The 17,488-nt window shown below is 40.2% G+C and overlaps 1 protein-coding gene across 1 annotated transcript in view; it reads left to right on the top strand.

The window, feature by feature from the left end:
• Positions 1-17,488, top strand: part of LOC128687141 (conserved oligomeric Golgi complex subunit 3-like) — a gene marked incomplete at its 5' end in the record, with an annotated part of 164,123 nt that overhangs the window by 63,187 nt on the left and 83,448 nt on the right. The window contains 2 exon segments of the mRNA XM_070092775.1: positions 5,752-5,958; positions 10,710-10,826. Coding sequence (XP_069948876.1) covers positions 5,752-5,958; positions 10,710-10,826 — 324 coding nt within the window.

Raw genomic sequence — 17,488 nt, 5'->3', positions numbered from 1 at the left:
AGAGACCCACCACCAGTGGCTGTACCTCAGCCAGATATCTCTGAAGGTCTGGAAGCTTCCCCAGTACAGAACGTGCATTCCAAAGAAGAAAAACAGAGGGGTGAGAAAGGTTCATGTGTGTGAACTAAGCAGCCCAATAAGGCGAGGGAGAACCGAGAGACATGCAGTCACAAAAGAGGTGCCCTGGAGGTAAGAATGTAACACCTCCTCCACCAGGAGGAGGATAGGATGAAGGAATAAAGCCCAGGCAGGCGAGAGTGAGAAAACAGGACCTTCAGACATGAAGGGTCCTGGAGGGAGACAGGCCGAGGCTGGGGTTGAGGAGAATTGGGGGGGGGGGAGTCAGCTGCAAGACGGGAGGCTCCGGGTCAGGTATGATGGCCATCTGAACTGGGTGGGGCTCTGAGCAATGAGTCGATTTGGGAACTGTACCACTTCGATGGGAGGACATGCGTTGTGGACAAGGGGGGGCATGTGCAATGATTTCTGCAATGACAGCCTGGTCCGAGGACACCCTGAGTTGATGTTGCCCTGGGGGTGGGGAATCCTCTAAAGGGAAAGAGAGGTCCGCAAGAGCCCCAAACCAATTTGTAACAGGGATATTAGCCCTCACAGCTGCGGAGTACAGATGCCCTGGCTGTGTTGGTGTTAAGGAGGCTCCCTTATTGGGGGGCACTGGAGGCGAAGGAGGCAGATCAAGAGCCTGGCGATATGCCGGGCAAGACCGGGAGGTAACCTTGTGGTTCCCTTTACAGAAGTAGCACGAAGCCGGGCGGGTACAGGTAATGCCGTCTTTAACTACTGGGTGAAACCCGCTGCAGTTCACACATTTTACCTTACCACGGCAAGACAACTCTCCATGCCCGAAAAGGAAACATTTCCGACACCTGAGTAAAGGAAAAGTATAAGGAAGAACAGGAAATCTTAGATTGCCAAAAGTCACAAATTTCGGGAGAGCACCCGAGAAACATACACGAACCATACGAGATGGGGTAGGACGATTCGAGAGGCTCCAAACCTCCCGCAAACCTAAGTTGTCACCCCCGCTATGGACCAATTCAGAGTGGATCTCCTTATCTGAGAGGGATGTAGAAATCGGTCCAATTCTGCCGTAACAACAGCCAGCGGCGAGGATTGAGGAGCGGACCTCCCAGCAGACAGCATTCCACCTACCCAGGACATGAATGGCATTTAGTGGCAAATTTCTAGCCAGAAAAGACTTACAATGGAGCCGGAGCCTTAGGGCTGCACCCCTACTGAGTTGTTGGACACCCCCATCTATGCAAGCCTTGCCTAAAGGAGATCCACTGATGGCATTGGTGACATCCCGTGGGTTGGTGAAGGGCGTACCGCCATCCTTAGGACGCACAAGAACAACCATCACGTCTGGAGTAATGTAAGGAGAAGGAGCATAGTCTAGACAAGTGGTGAGTTGGCATTTTGGGCTAGACAGGGGCCTGGTACTGTTGTCAACCTCAAGGGCCCGTTTGTTTATCCCAGTAGGGGGCACACTAGCCATATCTTGGTCCGACGGTAGTGAAACAGTTGTCAACCAAGTAGAGACAGGAGGGGGGTCCCTCCCTATGGGGGCGAACAACATCTCAGTCAAACTCCCCATAAATGGGCCACACAACACCGCCTGATGGAGAAGACAATGACAACTCAAGCACACAAGAAAAGAAAGAATGTGAAGCAGAGCCTAAACAGGGCCTACACCACCAATGAACAACTGAGGAACCTTCAGAAGACACGTCCACACTCCACCAATGCCGGCCGAGCTCTCCCTAGGTCAGATGTCGTGCTCCTTCTTTCAGTGGATGTGACCTGACTAGGTGGGTCATTGGTCTAAGCCGGGGGGGGTGACATGGACCTGCCTTGCTTGGGCCAGTAGGCCGGCTGCAGTGTTCCTTCTTTCTTATGTTCTTATGTATTCCGCTGGCTGGCTTTGGCTGTCTCTGTCTGTATCTGTCTATATCTCTGTCTATCTGTCTATATCTCTGTCTGTCTATATCAGTCTATCTGTATCTCTGTCTATATCACTGTCTCTCACATGTACATACTCATAAATACAGTTATTATACATAATGTAAATTACCTAGGATAACCTAAAAATTCCAGGCCAAGTGCTATACAGTGTTTGTAGATATAAGACATAAATAAACGTGATGCAAGTAATAGCAGTGTCTTTTGCTCAGCAATCAGGGAGCGGCCCATACACCACAAACCAACAGGTTTACTAGCCACTCCCTGAGACAAAGACAAGTAGATGGAAAGACAGACGCACAGGCAGACAAAGACAGATAAACAGAACTAGACAGACAGATAAGCAGAGATAGACAGATAGATGTACAGATAGACAGACTGACAGACATAGAGAGACATGTTTGTGTGCAAGAGTAAAAGCAGATGAAGGCAAGGTTGCTCCCTCCAGCAGCCAGCAGTGCACATTCATCAGATGTCACTTATTATCTGACGCTTGTCATAACAACCATTCGTCAAGGCACACACAGAAGACAGAAAGACAGATAAGCTGAACTAGACAGACCAATACGCAGAGCTAAGCAGACAGACAGATAGATGTTACAGACATACAGAGACATGTTTGTGTGCAAGAGTAAAAACATATAAAGGCAAGGGTGTCATAACACTATGCTCCAAGGAGGTTCATGACACCATGCTTCAAGGAGGTTCATACTCCAGCATGTCTAAAACATTACTGGGACCTATAAATGCTTTGTACATGTATATATTTCTAGACAATAGTAAATGACCAAGGCAGGTGAAAATGTTCACCTGTCAGTGTGATTGCTACTATTTCAGTACATAATATTAGTGTCAGAACGAAGATTGGCTATGAAATCACAAGAACTATTATACATTGTAATTATCAGAAAATAAAAATTATATAAATTAAAATAAAAACGAGAAAAAAAGGTAACTTGTCAACACTTCTGCAAGTGGCAGGACTGGGTGTTGCCGTCAGGTGAGCATCCAGAGCCAACTTCACGGTCTTATATCTCAGTAAGTACCGGTCCTAAAAAAATTTTTTTTTTTTTGGTCTTATACCACACAGAAAATTGCCCTCTTTAATTTAAAAACAAAAAACGATTTTTTTATTTTTCAAAATATTCGGAGCGCCATGCAGGCGAACGTAGATCTACGTTTGGACAGTTTAAGGGTTAAAGTGCAGGCATTGTACTTCCCATTTCCAGTACTCAAGTCTGGATATATAAAAGTAACTGGTTTCCCTGAATCCCTTCACTAAATATTACCCTGCTCACACTCCAACAGCTCGTCACGTCCCGAAAACCATTCGTCTCCATTCACTCCTATCTAACACGCTCACACATGCTTACTGGAAGTCCAAGCCCCTCGCCCACAAAACCACCTTTACCCCCTCCCTCCAACCTTTTTGAGAATGACCCCTACCCTGCCTTCCTTCCCCTACAGTTTTATACGCTGTCCAAGTCATTCTACTTTGATCCATTCTCTCTAAATGACCAAACCACCTAAACAACCCCTCTTCAGCCCTCTGACTAATACCTTTAGTATCTCCACACCTCCTCCTAATTTCCACACTCCGAATTCTCTGCATAGCATAATATTTGCATCACACATTGCCGTTAGATAGGATATCTCCACTGCCTCCAGCCGCCTCCTCGCTGCAGCATTTACAACCCAAGCTTCACACCCATATAAGAGTGTTGGTACCACTATACTTTCATACATTCCCTTCTTTGCCTGCATGGATAACGATTTTTGTCTCCACAGATACCTCAGTCCACCACTCACCTTTTTTCCTTCATCAATTCTTTGGTTAACCTCATCCTTCATAAACCCATCCACTGACAATTAACTCCCAAATATCTGAAAACATTCATTTCTTCCATACTCCTTTTCTCCAATGTGATATCCAATTTTTCTTTATCTAAATCATTTGATACTCTCATCACCTTACTCTTATCCATGTTCACTTTCAACTTTCTACCTTTACACATCCTCCCAAACTCGTCCACTAACCTTTGCAACCTTTCTTTAGAATCTCCCATAAGCACAGTATCATCAGCAAGAAGTAACTGTGTCAACTCCCATTTTGTATTTGATTCCCCATAATTTAATCCCACCCCTCTCTTTGTCAGCGGATGGGTTTATGAAAGATGAGGTTAACCATAGAAATGATGAAGAAAAAAAGGTGAGTGGTGCGTTGAGGTATCTGTGGAGACAAAAACCGTTATCCCTGGAGGCAAAGAAGGGAATGTACGAATGTAAAGTGATATCAACACTTATATGGGTGTGAAGCTTGGGTTGTAATTGCTACGCTGAGGAGGCGGCTGAAGGTAGTGGAGATATTGTGTCTAAGGGCAATGTGTGGTGTAAATATTATGCACAGAATTCATAGTGGGGAAATTAGGAGGAGTATGGAGTTACTAAAAGTATTAGTCAGAGGGCTGAAGAAGGGTTGATGAGGTGGTTTGGTCATTTAGAAAGAATGGAACAAAGTAGAATGACTTGGAGAGCGTATAAGTCTGTAGAGGAAGGAAGGCGGGGTAGGGGTTGTCCTCGAAAAGGTTGGAGGGAAGGTGGTAAAGGAGGTTTTGTGGGCAAGGGGCTTGGACTTCCAACAAGCATGCGTGAGCATGTTAGATAGGAGTGAATGGAGATGAATGGTTTTTGGGACCTGACGAGCTGTTGGAGTGTAAGCAGGGTAATATTTTTTGAAGTGATTCAGGGAAACTGGTTAGCCGGACTTAAGTCCTGGAAATGGGAAGTACAGTGCCTTCATTTTAAAGGAGGGGTTTGGGATATTGGCAGTTTGGAGGGACTTCTAAACTGTCGTATTTGAGCACCTCTGCAAAGACATTGATTATGTATGAGTGATGGTGAAAGCATTGAATGATGATGAAAATATGTTTCTTTCTTTTTGGGTCACCCTGTCTTGGTGGGAAACAGCCAATGTGTTAAAAAAAAGTTTGGGGATTTGTAGTCCAAGTGTTTACCAGTGAACAGTTCTTAGATAAAGGTAAAGAACTTTTTGTTGCATTTATTGATTTAGAAAAGGCATATGATAGGGTGGATAGGGAAGCAGTGACAGATGTAAAAGAAGGAACTTAAAAGTGAACATAGGAAAAAGCAAGATAATGAAAATGACAAAAAATTTATACAGTGAACAATTGGCTATCAGATTGAAGGGAGGGAGCATGGAGGAAGTAAATATGTCAAGATATTTTGGAGTGGACTTGTCAGCAGATGGATCTTTGAAAGAGGAGGTGACTCGTAGAATTGACAAGGTAAAGAAGGTGGGTGGGGCCTTGAAGCATCTGTGGAGACAAAGAAACTTACCCATGAAGGCAGAAAGAGGAATGTACCAGAGTATAGTGGTACCAGCATTTAATGTGGGTGTGAATCATGCGTTTTAAACATTGCAGCGAGGAGGTTGGAGGCAGTGGAGATATCATATTAGAGGGCAATGTATGGTGTGGATATTAATGCTGAGAATTTGCAGCTTGAATATTAGAAGGTGCGAGGTTACCAAAAGTATTATTCTAATGTGGCAGAGGGATTGTTGAGGTGGTTTGGAGATAGGGAGGATAGAGGAAAAAATAGGATGACTAGCCTGGAATGTACCTGATTGGTGACCTGTACTACCATGCTTAATATTGAGTTTCTTGATATACAGTACTTACTAACACTTTTCTCACTGTCAGATGAAAAAGTATTTATGGCCTGATTAATAATATTGTGATATTCCAGGTGACAGAGCAGAGGCTGGATTCAAAGAGAGATCTAGACAATAGATTGAAAAAGTTGTGTGAATTGCTGATCTTCACATGCACTGAAGCACTGTCTAGTCCACTAACTCTGTTTCTAACAAAGACAGAAGTTATACTGAAGATGAACCAAGAAGAAAATGTTAAACCTATTATCCTCAAGAATCAGCCATTTGCTTTACCTGAAAAGGTAAGATTTTGTTGGTGGAACTGATAAGGTGATATAAAAACACATGCACTGATTAAGACAGTTCCTCAGAAATATTTTACCACTGTTAGCTTCTTCAGTCGTTATTAGGACTGAAGAAACCATTTGTGGTAAAACTCTTCCTTAGTAAATGTTGAAATCAGTTCATATGCTTTTTTTTTTTTCCTACAAAAGATTTTCCTCATTCTCTTCTACAATACACATACACAGGTTACAATGCTTATGTCATTTGAGTTCAGGATAGCCTTTGGTTATAGACAGCATCCATCCAGGGAGGCAGAGTACTACCCTCCTGTCAGTTAACCCTTTCAGGGTCTGAAACTCGTCCACAGGGCCCAAGAATTTTCAAAAAAAAAAAATCTCATGAAATGGTAGAGAATCTTTTTCTGAAGGTAATAAAACAAAAAGTACGAAATTTGATGGAAAATTGACGAAATTATGCTCTCGCGCATTTTGCTGTGTCAGCGATATTTACGCATCGGTGATTTTGCCCACTTTGACTCCCATTTTAGGCCAATTACATTATTCCAGTCAACCAAATTCTTAGCTATTTTACTAGCATTACTTCTATTTTATTGAGTGAGCACAAAAAATTGCCCTATCAACTATTTCAACTACCCAATAATGTGATCAGAAATTGGTAATTTGGCAAATTTCACACAAATTTCCAAACATGCCATTTTCAAAATAGGGTCCAGAATAAACAATGCAAGCATTCCTAGCACTACACTAACATTTCCTCTGTTTATTAGTTGTTTCCAGGCTTTACAAATGAATTCCATTTTGATATTTTATTCACATAAGGAATTTATATTCATACCAAAAAATAGAAGATTTACTATACACAAAAAACTAAGGACTCTCTCCGACCTCTGTCCTCCTGACTTTGACCTTGTTCAATGGTTTCGTGTCATCTGTCCCTCTCTTCCCTATTTCTATGGCCTTCCCAAAACTCATAAACCTGATATTCCGCTTCGTCCTATCATATCCTCTAGAGGCTCTGTCTCTTATTCTCTTGCTTCTTGGCTGGCCAAAACCCTCACTCCCTTTCTTGGTACTTTTTCTCCTGCCCACCTCCGTCACTCTCAAGACTTCATTGAACGGGTTCGCTCTCTCCCAACCTGTAAGATGCTTAGTCTTGACGTTGAGTCCCTCTTCACCAATGTCCCTCTTGATGATGTCCTTGATTTCCTTAGAGAGAAGGCCCATGAAGGGTTTCTTCATCTCCCTATACCTACTGATGTCTTTCTTGATCTTATCCGCCTCTGTGTGGACTCTAACTCCTTTTCCTTCCAAGGGAAATATTATTCTCAAACCTTCGGTGTCGCTATGGGCTCTCCTCTCTCTCCTGTCCTTGCTAATCTTTACATGGAGTACTTCGAGACTGTTCTTCTTCCTACCCTTGATGTGCAACCTTCACTCTGGCTCCTCTATGTGGATGACATCTTTGCTCTGTGGCCTCATGACTCCAATCTCTTCCAACCTTTTCTTGAAGCTCTTAATAATCTTGCCCCTTCCATTAAGTTTAAAGCTGAATGGGAATCTAATTCCTTGCTTCCTTTCCTTGATGTCCATGTCCACCACTCAGATACAGGTTTTTCCTTTTCCGTTTACCGAAAACCTATGCACAATGGCATGTGCATTCACTACTTTTCCTATCATGCTTCCCCTGTCAAGAAAAGCGTTCTTATCTCCCTCTTTCTCTGTGCCCTCCGCATCTGTGATCCTCAGTTCCTTCCAGCAGAAATTTCCACTCTTCATAATTCGTTTTCCCATCTTGGCTACCCTTCCCATTTCATAGACTCTGCCCTCTCACGTGCTAAATGCAATTTCTTCTCTCCCAAACACTCTACTCCTGGGAACTCTTCTATCCTCTGCCTTCCCTACATTTCCGGTCTTTCTAATCTCAACAATTCTCTCCGTCCCTTAGACATCAAGCTTACCTTCCGCCAGACTAACACTCTTCGCACTAATCTCGTTCATACCTCTCCTCCCTCTACAGATGTTCCTGGTGTCTACTCTATTTCTTGCTCCTCCTGTCCTCTTCAATACTTCGGAGAAACTGGTCGATCTCTTTCTGACAGACTTAAGGAGCACAAAAATAGAGTTAGGCTTGCCGACACTAACAATGCTCTTTTCTGTCACGTCAGAGATCATAGCCATCCTGTTGACTGGTCTTCTGCTAAAACTGTCTTCCCTACTTCCAGCTCAAACAGTCGCCGTCTAGTTGAATCCTCTCTAATACACAACTTTCCTTGTATGAACCTTAGCCCTGGCTTCGTCTCTGTAGATGCCTTCCTCTCCCACTACATTGTAAAATGCTCCAAACTTCAGAACACCCGTGACTTAACCTGACTCCTCATTTTTTCTTTTTCTTTTTTGTCGGTATTATATACCATTCTTGTACTACTACCACCACCACCTCTTCCTGCCTATATATAGCCGTCCTGCTCCACTTCTGGTTAGTGTGACTTTGTCAATGGTCCAAGTCGGACCGAAATGTCGTCGTAAGCTTCTCTCTTTTATGTGCGGGTTATTTGTGTATCGTTCCAGTCACGGTATTGTGCCTTTTTTTGTTATTTAGAAGATTTACTGTTATGCAATATTGTAATAATTGTATATATAATAACAATGCATTTGTGAATGCATATTAGACCTACCAGCTGACATGTATTGAGTGTGTGACGTCATTTGTTTACTCTTGAACATCGGCAAAAATCAAACATTTCCGCTACTTTGAGCTCAGTTTAAAGCCATTTTCACTACTAAAACCAATGAAAATCATTTCTATTTCTGTAATATATCTTCCATTCTATCATTTGAGACAAAGAAACTGCAAATATAATCATAAAAAACATGAATATACACTGCAAAGTTGCTGTTTTAATCCAGAAACACAGTCGCAGTTTTTTTTTTCCTCATGCACTGCGTGCTGCAGGATTTGTTTTATACCATATAGATGAATTCTCTCATATCTAGGTCCAAATTTCTATGCCATCAGCTCAGCTCATAGCTTATCTGAGTGAGCTGAGCTCATGGCATAGTACTGCAGCTTGGACCCTGGCTTCAAAGCCGTAGACCTATGGGACAGACCCTCAAGGGGTTAAATGTTTTGCTTTCTAGCTGAATTTCTGGCCTCTTCTTTCTATCTTGCAAATACACTGGACCCTCAGTTGTTGGCCGTTCCGGATATTGGCCAATTCAGATTTCGACTGCTTTTTTGGCCGAAATTCTCTCCTGGTTTTCAGCCATCATTTTGGAGATCGGTTGTATTGGACACGTAATAATAATCACTCTTGGGCACATTAAATGTCTTATTTTAGGATGATATAGACATTTTCATTAATCCAGCTATGATATTTTCTTCAAAATTTTGTAAGAAACACATTACATAGCATATAAACATGCAATGTTTATATGCTATGCATTGTCTGTTTGTTTACATAGTGGGTGGAGTGGCCAGGCAGGCTTCCCTACCTACCACACCACTTTCTACAAATAAATACTTTTCACCTTTCACCCTACATTAAGACTGCAAATATTTTAAGGTAAGTAATGAGTGTACTGTATATGGATGTTATCACTTTATGGAGCTTTAAGCATCGTCATAGTATATTATGTGTGGGTGCATTTATAAGTGGAAAAAAATGGCGTTCTGCTTTCCGGCGATGTCTGCTTTCCGGCAATAGCCTGGAACCTAACCTGCCGTATAAGTGGGGCCCTACTGTATAAAATGAAATCATGAGAAAGATAATAATGAATATGTAATATTATAAAGCTGATTAACATCGTTTTAGCTATTAACGATTATAATCGCAATGTAATATTAAATAGATGAATAAAAATGCAAGACATATATAGAGAAATCGCGTCTGGACGTAACAGTCCCTCAAACTGTACTTCTTTGCATGTAAGCGAAAAAGATACATCATAATATACACCTGAAAGCAAGAGGTTTGGCAAACTCTGTAAAATACCCAAGTAAAGAGCAAGGGTGCAGTGAGTACATGAAGATATACAAAACTTAATAAGTGTATAATACCAAGACTTCAACATCCTTCCTTCATTCTTAAGGAAAATTACCAACAGACTCCTAGCCATCTTCAAGAGGAAATTTACTAAGTTCCTTATCAGCCAGCCTGTGATGCATATGTGGGACAGCATCTGGCTAAAACTAATTAGCCTGGTTGATCAGGCCATCAGTCTGGGACTTGCTACCCTGAGACTGTAAAAAGTATTTCCTGACCTTCCTTTTGGCTTATCTACATCTCTGTGTTCCAGCTGTCCCCTGGCGCTCTCTCTCCTTGCATCTTTAATAGCCCGTCATTAAACACACACTAATACCCTAATTATTTTGTACATCGTAAATTCCATCAGATGTTCTCTTCGAGTGCTGCTAGGTTAATTTCCTGAGGTTTCTCCTTGTACTTCATTTCTCTCAGTAACAGTACCAATTTTGTCACAAATCTCTGGATTTTTCTTCAGTTTCTTTATATGCTTGATCAAGTGCATATTGGTGCCATGTATTCCAAGATAGACTGAACATGAAGTGTTTGTCCTAAATGAATCTTCGTTAAGGTTCCTGAAAGTATTTCTTAGGTTAGCTAGTTTTGCATATGCTGCTATAATTACGTGGTGGTAATTTGCTTTTGGTGAGATGCTTAGTACAATTCTTACTCCCATATTTTTTTTGCATGTTGTCTTTTTTACTCTAAAACCATACTTATTTTCAGGTTGCAGATATAATAAGCTGCTGCCAGAAGAATATTCGAACTCATCTTCCCAACATTCAGCGCAGTATGCAGCTTTATTTGGCCAATCGTGATACTGAATTTATTCTTTTTAAGCCTGTACGTACAAACATACTCAGTTCATTCTCAAAGATCCAGAATATACTATTAAATAATTACGATGAAGATGACAGAATAATAATTGCTTGTCCATCTCAAGAGGAAGTTTCTGCACTTCTTTCATCACTGTTTAGAAGTTAATGGTGCCAAAGTTTATTTTAGTATCTTTCTAATTGGATTGTTACACAGAACTACTGTACCTGTTTATTAAAGAATTTGATTTTTTTCTTTTTAACAAGTCTGCCGTCTCCCACCGAGGCAGGGTGACCCAAAAAAGAAAGAAAGTCCCCAAAAAGAAAATACTTTCATCATCATTCAACACTTTCACCTCACTCACACATAATCACTGTTTTTGCAGAGGTGCTCAGAACACAACAGTTTAGAAGCATATACGTATAAAGATACACAACATATCCCTCCAAACTGCCAATATCCCAAACCCCTCCTTTAAAGTGCAGGCATTGTACTTCCTGTTTCCAGGACTCAAGTCCGGCTATATAACAATAACCGATTTCCCTGAATCCCTTCACTAAATATTACCCTGCTTACACTCCAACAGATCGTCAGGTCCCAAATACCATTCGTCTCCATTCACTCCTATCGAACACGCTCATGCACGCCTGCTGGAAGTCCAAGCCCCTCGCCCACAAAACCTCCCTTACCCCTTCCTTCCAACCTTTTCGAGGACGACGCCTACCCCGCCTTCCTTCTCCAACAGATTTATTTTTATTTATTTTATTATCACACTGGCCGATTCCCACCAAGGCAGGGTGGCCCGAAAAAGAAAAACTTTCACCATCATTCACTCCATCACTGTCTTGCCAGAAGGGTGCTTTACACTACAGTTTTTAAACTGCAACATTAACACCCCTCCTTCAGAGTGCAGGCACTGTACTTCCCATCTCCAGGACTCAAGTCCGGCCTGCCGGTTTCCCTGAACCCCTTCATAAATGTTACTTTGCTCACACTCCAACAGCACGTCAAGTATTAAAAACCATTTGTCTCCATTCACTCCTATCAAACACGCTCACGCATGCCTGCTGGAAGTCCAAGCCCCTCGCACACAAAACCTCCTTTACCCCCTCCCTCCAACCTTTCCTAGGCCGACCCCTACCCCGCCTTCCTTCCACTACAGACTGATACACTCTTGAAGTTATTCTGTTTCGCTCCATTCTCTCCACATGTCCGAACCACCTCAACAACCCTTCCTCAGCCCTCTGGACAACAGTTTTGGTAATCCCGCACCTCCTCCTAACTTCCAAACTACGAATTCTCTGCATTATATTCACACCACACATTGCTCTCAGACATGACATCTCCACTGCCTCCAGCCTTCTCCTCGCTGCAACATTCATCACCCATGCTTCACACCCATATAAGAGCGTTGGTAAAACTATACTCTCATACATTCCCCTCTTTGCCTCCAAGGACAAAGTTCTTTGTCTCCAGAGACTCCTAAGTGCACCACTCACCCTTTTCCCCTCATCAATTCTATGATTCACCTCATCTTTCATAGACCCATCCGCTGACACGTCCACTCCCAAATATCTGAATACATTCACCTCCTCCATACTCTCTCCCTCCAATCTGATATCCAATCTTTCATCACCTAATCTTTTTGTTATCCTCATAACCTTACTCTTTCCTGTATTCACTTTCAATTTTCTTCTTTTGCACACCCTACCAAATTCATCCACCAATCTCTGCAACTTCTCTTCAGAATCTCCCAAGAGCACAGTGTCATCAGCAAAGAGCAACTGTGACAACTCCCACTTTATGTGTGATTCTTTATCTTTTAACTCCACGCCTCTTGCCAAGACCCTCGCATTTACTTCTCTTACAACCCCATCTATAAATATATTAAACAACCACGGTGACATCACACATCCTTGTCTAAGGCCTACTTTTACTGGGAAATAATTTCCCTCTTTCCTACATACTCTAACTTGAGCCTCACTATCCTCGTAAAAACTCTTCACTGCTTTCAGTAACCTACCTCCTACACCATACACCTGCAACATCTGCCACATTGCCCCCCTATCCACCCTGTCATACGCCTTTTCCAAATCCATAAATGCCACAAAGACCTCTTTAGCCTTATCTAAATACTGTTCACTTATATGTTTCACTGTAAACACCTGGTCCACACACCCCCTACCTTTCCTAAAGCCTCCTTGTTCATCTGCTATCCTATTCTCCGTCTTACTCTTAATTCTTTCAATAATAACTCTACCATACACTTTGCCAGGTATACTCAACAGACTTATCCCCCTATAATTTTTGCACTCTCTTTTATCCCCTTTGCCTTTATACAAAGGAACTATGCATGCTCTCTGCCAATCCCTAGGTACCTTACCCTCTTCCATACATTTATTAAATAATTGCACCAACCACTCCAAAACTATATCCCCACCTGCTTTTAACATTTCTATCTTTATCCCATCAATCCCGGCTGCCTTACCCCCTTTCATTTTACCTACTGCCTCACGAACTTCCCCCACACTCACAACTGGCTCTTCCTCACTCCTACAAGATGTTGTTCCTCCTTGCCCTATACACGAAATCACAGCTTCCCTATCTTCATCAACATTTAACAATTCCTCAAAATATTCCCTCCATCTTCCCAATACCTCTAACTCTCCATTTAATAACTCTCCTCTCCTATTTTTAACTGACAAATCCATTTGTTCTCTAGGCTTTCTTAACTTGTTAATCTCACTCCAAAACTTTTTCTTATTTTCAACAAAATTTGTTGATAACATCTCACCCACTCTCTCATTTGCTCTCTTTTTACATTGCTTCACCACTCTCTTAACCTCTCTCTTTTTCTCCATATACTCTTCCCTCCTTACATCACTTCTACTTTGTAAAAACTTCTCATATGCTAACTTTTTCTCCCTTACTACTCTCTTCACATCATCATTCCACCAATCGCTCCTCTTCCCTCCCGCACCCACTTTCCTGTAACCACAAACTTCTGCTGAACACTCTAACACTACATTTTTAAACCTACCCCATACCTCTTCGACCCCATTGCCTATGCTCTCATTAGCCCATCTATCCTCCAATAGCTGTTTATATCTTACCCTAACTGCCTCCTCTTTTAGTTTATAAACCTTCACCTCTCTCTTCCCTGATGCTTCTATTCTCCTTGTATCCCATCTACCTTTTACTCTCAGTGTAGCTACAACTAGAAAGTGATCTGATATATCTGTGGCCCCTCTATAAACATGTACATCCTGAAGTCTACTCAACAGTCTTTTATCTACCAATACATAATCCAACAAACTACTGTCATTTCGCCCTACATCATATCTTGTATACTTATTTATCCTCTTTTTCTTAAAATATGTATTACCTATAACTAAACCCCTTTCTATACAAAGTTCAATCAAAGGGCTCCCATTATCATTTACACCTGGTACCCCAAACTTACCTACCACACCCTCTCTAAAAGTTTCTCCTACTTTAGCATTCAGGTCCCCTACCACAATTACTCTCTCACTTGGTTCAAAGGCTCCTATACATTCACTTAACATCTCCCAAAATCTCTCTCTCTCCTCTGCATTCCTCTCTTCTCCAGGTGCATACACGCTTATTATGACCCACTTCTCGCATCCAACCTTTACTTTAATCCACATAATTCTTGAATTTACACATTCATATTCTCTTTTCTCCTTCCATAACTGATCATTCAACATTACTGCTACCCCTTCCTTTGCTCTAACTCTCTCAGATACTCCAGATTTAATCCCATTTATTTCCCCCCACCGAAACTCCCCTACCCCCTTCAGCTTTGTTTCGCTTAGGGCCAGGACATCCAACTTCTTTTCATTCATAACATCAGCAATCATCTGTTTCTTGTCATCCGCACTACATCCACGCACATTTAAGCATCCCAGTTTTATAAAGTTTTTCTTCTTCTCTTTTTTAGTAAATGTCTACAGGAGAAGGGGTTACTAGCCCATTGCTCCCGGCATTTTAGTCGCCTCATACGACACGCATGGCTTACGGAGGAAAGATTCTTTTCCACTTCCCCATGGACAATAGAAGAAATAAAGAGGAACAAGAGCTATTTAGAAAAAGGAGAAAAACCTAGATGTATGTATATATATATGCATGTGCGTGTCTGTGAAGTGTGACCAAAGTGTAAGTAGGAGTAGCAAGATATCCCTGTTATCTAGCGTGTTTATGAGACAGAAAAAGAAACCAGCAATCCTACCATCATGCAAAACAGTTACAGGTTTTTGTTTCACAGTCATCTGGCAGGACGGTAGTACTTCCCTGGGTGGTTGCTGTCTACCAACCTACTACCTATATATATATGTATATATATATATATGTATATGTATATATATATATGTGTATATATATATATATATATATATATATATATATATATATATATGTATATATATATATATATATATATATATATATATATATATATATATATATATATATATATATATATATATATACATATATATATATATATATATATATACATATATATATATATATATATACATATATATATATATACATATATATATATCTATTACATATATATATATATATATAATTACATATATATATATATATATTACACACATATATATATATATATTACATATATATATACATATATATATATACATATATATATATACATATATATATATATACATATATATATATATACATATATATATATATACATATATATATATATATATACATATATATATATATACATATATATATATATACATATATATATAAATAGATATATAGTATTGGTAGACATATATATATATATATATATATATATATATATATATATATATATATATATATATATATATATATATATATATATATGTATATACATACATACATATATATATATATATATATATATATATATATATATATATATATTATATATATATATATATATATATATAATATATATATATATATTATATATATATATTTTTTTTTTTTTTTTTTTTTTTTCAACAAGTCGGCCGTCTCAACCACTCTGAAAGAATAGAGAAATTCCAAGCTCTTTCGTGAGTAGTCACGAAAGCGCTTGGAATTTCTCTATTCTTTCAGAGTGGTTGTTTTGCATATTTTAAAATCACCTGTTTACTGTGATCTTATTGCATATATATATATATATATATATATATATATATATATATATATATATATATATATATATATATATATATTTTTTTTTTTTTTTTTTTTTTTCAACAAGTCGGCCGTCTCCCACCGAGGCAGGGTGACCCAAAAAAGAAAGAAAATCCCCAAAAAGAAAATACTTTCATCATCATTCAACACTTTCACCACACTCGCACATTATCACTGTTTTTGCAGAGGTGCTCAGAATACAACAGTCTAGAAGCATACACATATAAAGATACACAACATATCCCTCCAAACTGCCAATATCCCAAACCCCTCCTTTAAAGTGCAGGCATTGTACTTCCCATTTCCAGGACTCAAGTCCGACTATATGAAAATAACCGGTTTCCCTGAATCCCTTCACTAAATATTACCCTGCTCACACTCCAACAGATCGTCAGGTCCCAAGTACCATTCGTCTCCATTCACTCCTATCTAACACGCTCACGCACGCTTGCTGGAAGTCCAAGCCCCTTACCCACAAAACCTCCTTTACCCCCTCTCTCCAACCCTTTCGAGGATGACCCCTACCCCGCCTTCCTTCCCCTATAGATTTATATGCTTTCCATGTCATTCTACTTTGATCCATTCTCTCTAAATGACCAAACCACCTCAACAACCCCTCTTCTGCCCTCTGACTAATACTTTTATTAACTCCACACCTTCTCCTAATTTCCACACTCCGAATTTTCTGCATAATATTTACACCACACATTGCCCTTAAACAGGACATCTCCACTGCCTCCAACCGTCTCCTCGCTGCTGCATTTACCACCCAAGCTTCACACCCATATAAGAGTGTTGGTACTACTATACTTTCATACATTCCCTTCTTTGCCTCCATAGATAACGTTTTTTGACTCCACATATACCTCAACGCACCACTCACCTTTTTTCCCTCATCAATTCTATGATTAACCTCATCCTTCATAAATCCATCCGCCGACACGTCAACTCCCAAGTATCTGAAAACATTCACTTCTTCCATACTCCTCCTCCCCAATTTGATATCCAATTTTTCTTTATCTAAATCATTTGACACCCTCATCACCTTACTCTTTTCTATGTTCACTTTCAACTTTCTACCTTTACACACATTCCCAAACTCATCCACTAACCTTTGCAATTTTTCTTTAGAATCTCCCATAAGCACAGTATCATCAGCAAAAAGTAACTGTGTCAATTCCCATTTTGAATTTGATTCCCCATAATTTAATCCCACCCCTCTCCCAAACACCCTAGCATTTACTTCCTTTACAACCCCATCTATAAATATATTAAACAACCATGGTGACATTACACATCCCTGTCTAAGACCTACTTTTACCGGGAAGTAGTCTCCCTCTCTTCTACACACCCTAACCTGAGCTTCACTATCCTCATAAAAACTCTTTACAGCATTTAATAACTTACCACCTATTCCATAAACTTGCAACATCTGCCACATTGCTCCTCTATCCACTCTA

The sequence above is a fragment of the Cherax quadricarinatus genome, chromosome 40, assembly GCF_038502225.1.
Source record: "Cherax quadricarinatus isolate ZL_2023a chromosome 40, ASM3850222v1, whole genome shotgun sequence".
Taxonomy (NCBI): domain Eukaryota; kingdom Metazoa; phylum Arthropoda; class Malacostraca; order Decapoda; family Parastacidae; genus Cherax; species Cherax quadricarinatus.
Note: the sequence above shows the minus strand (reverse complement) of the source record. Positions and strands in the feature narration are given on the sequence as shown.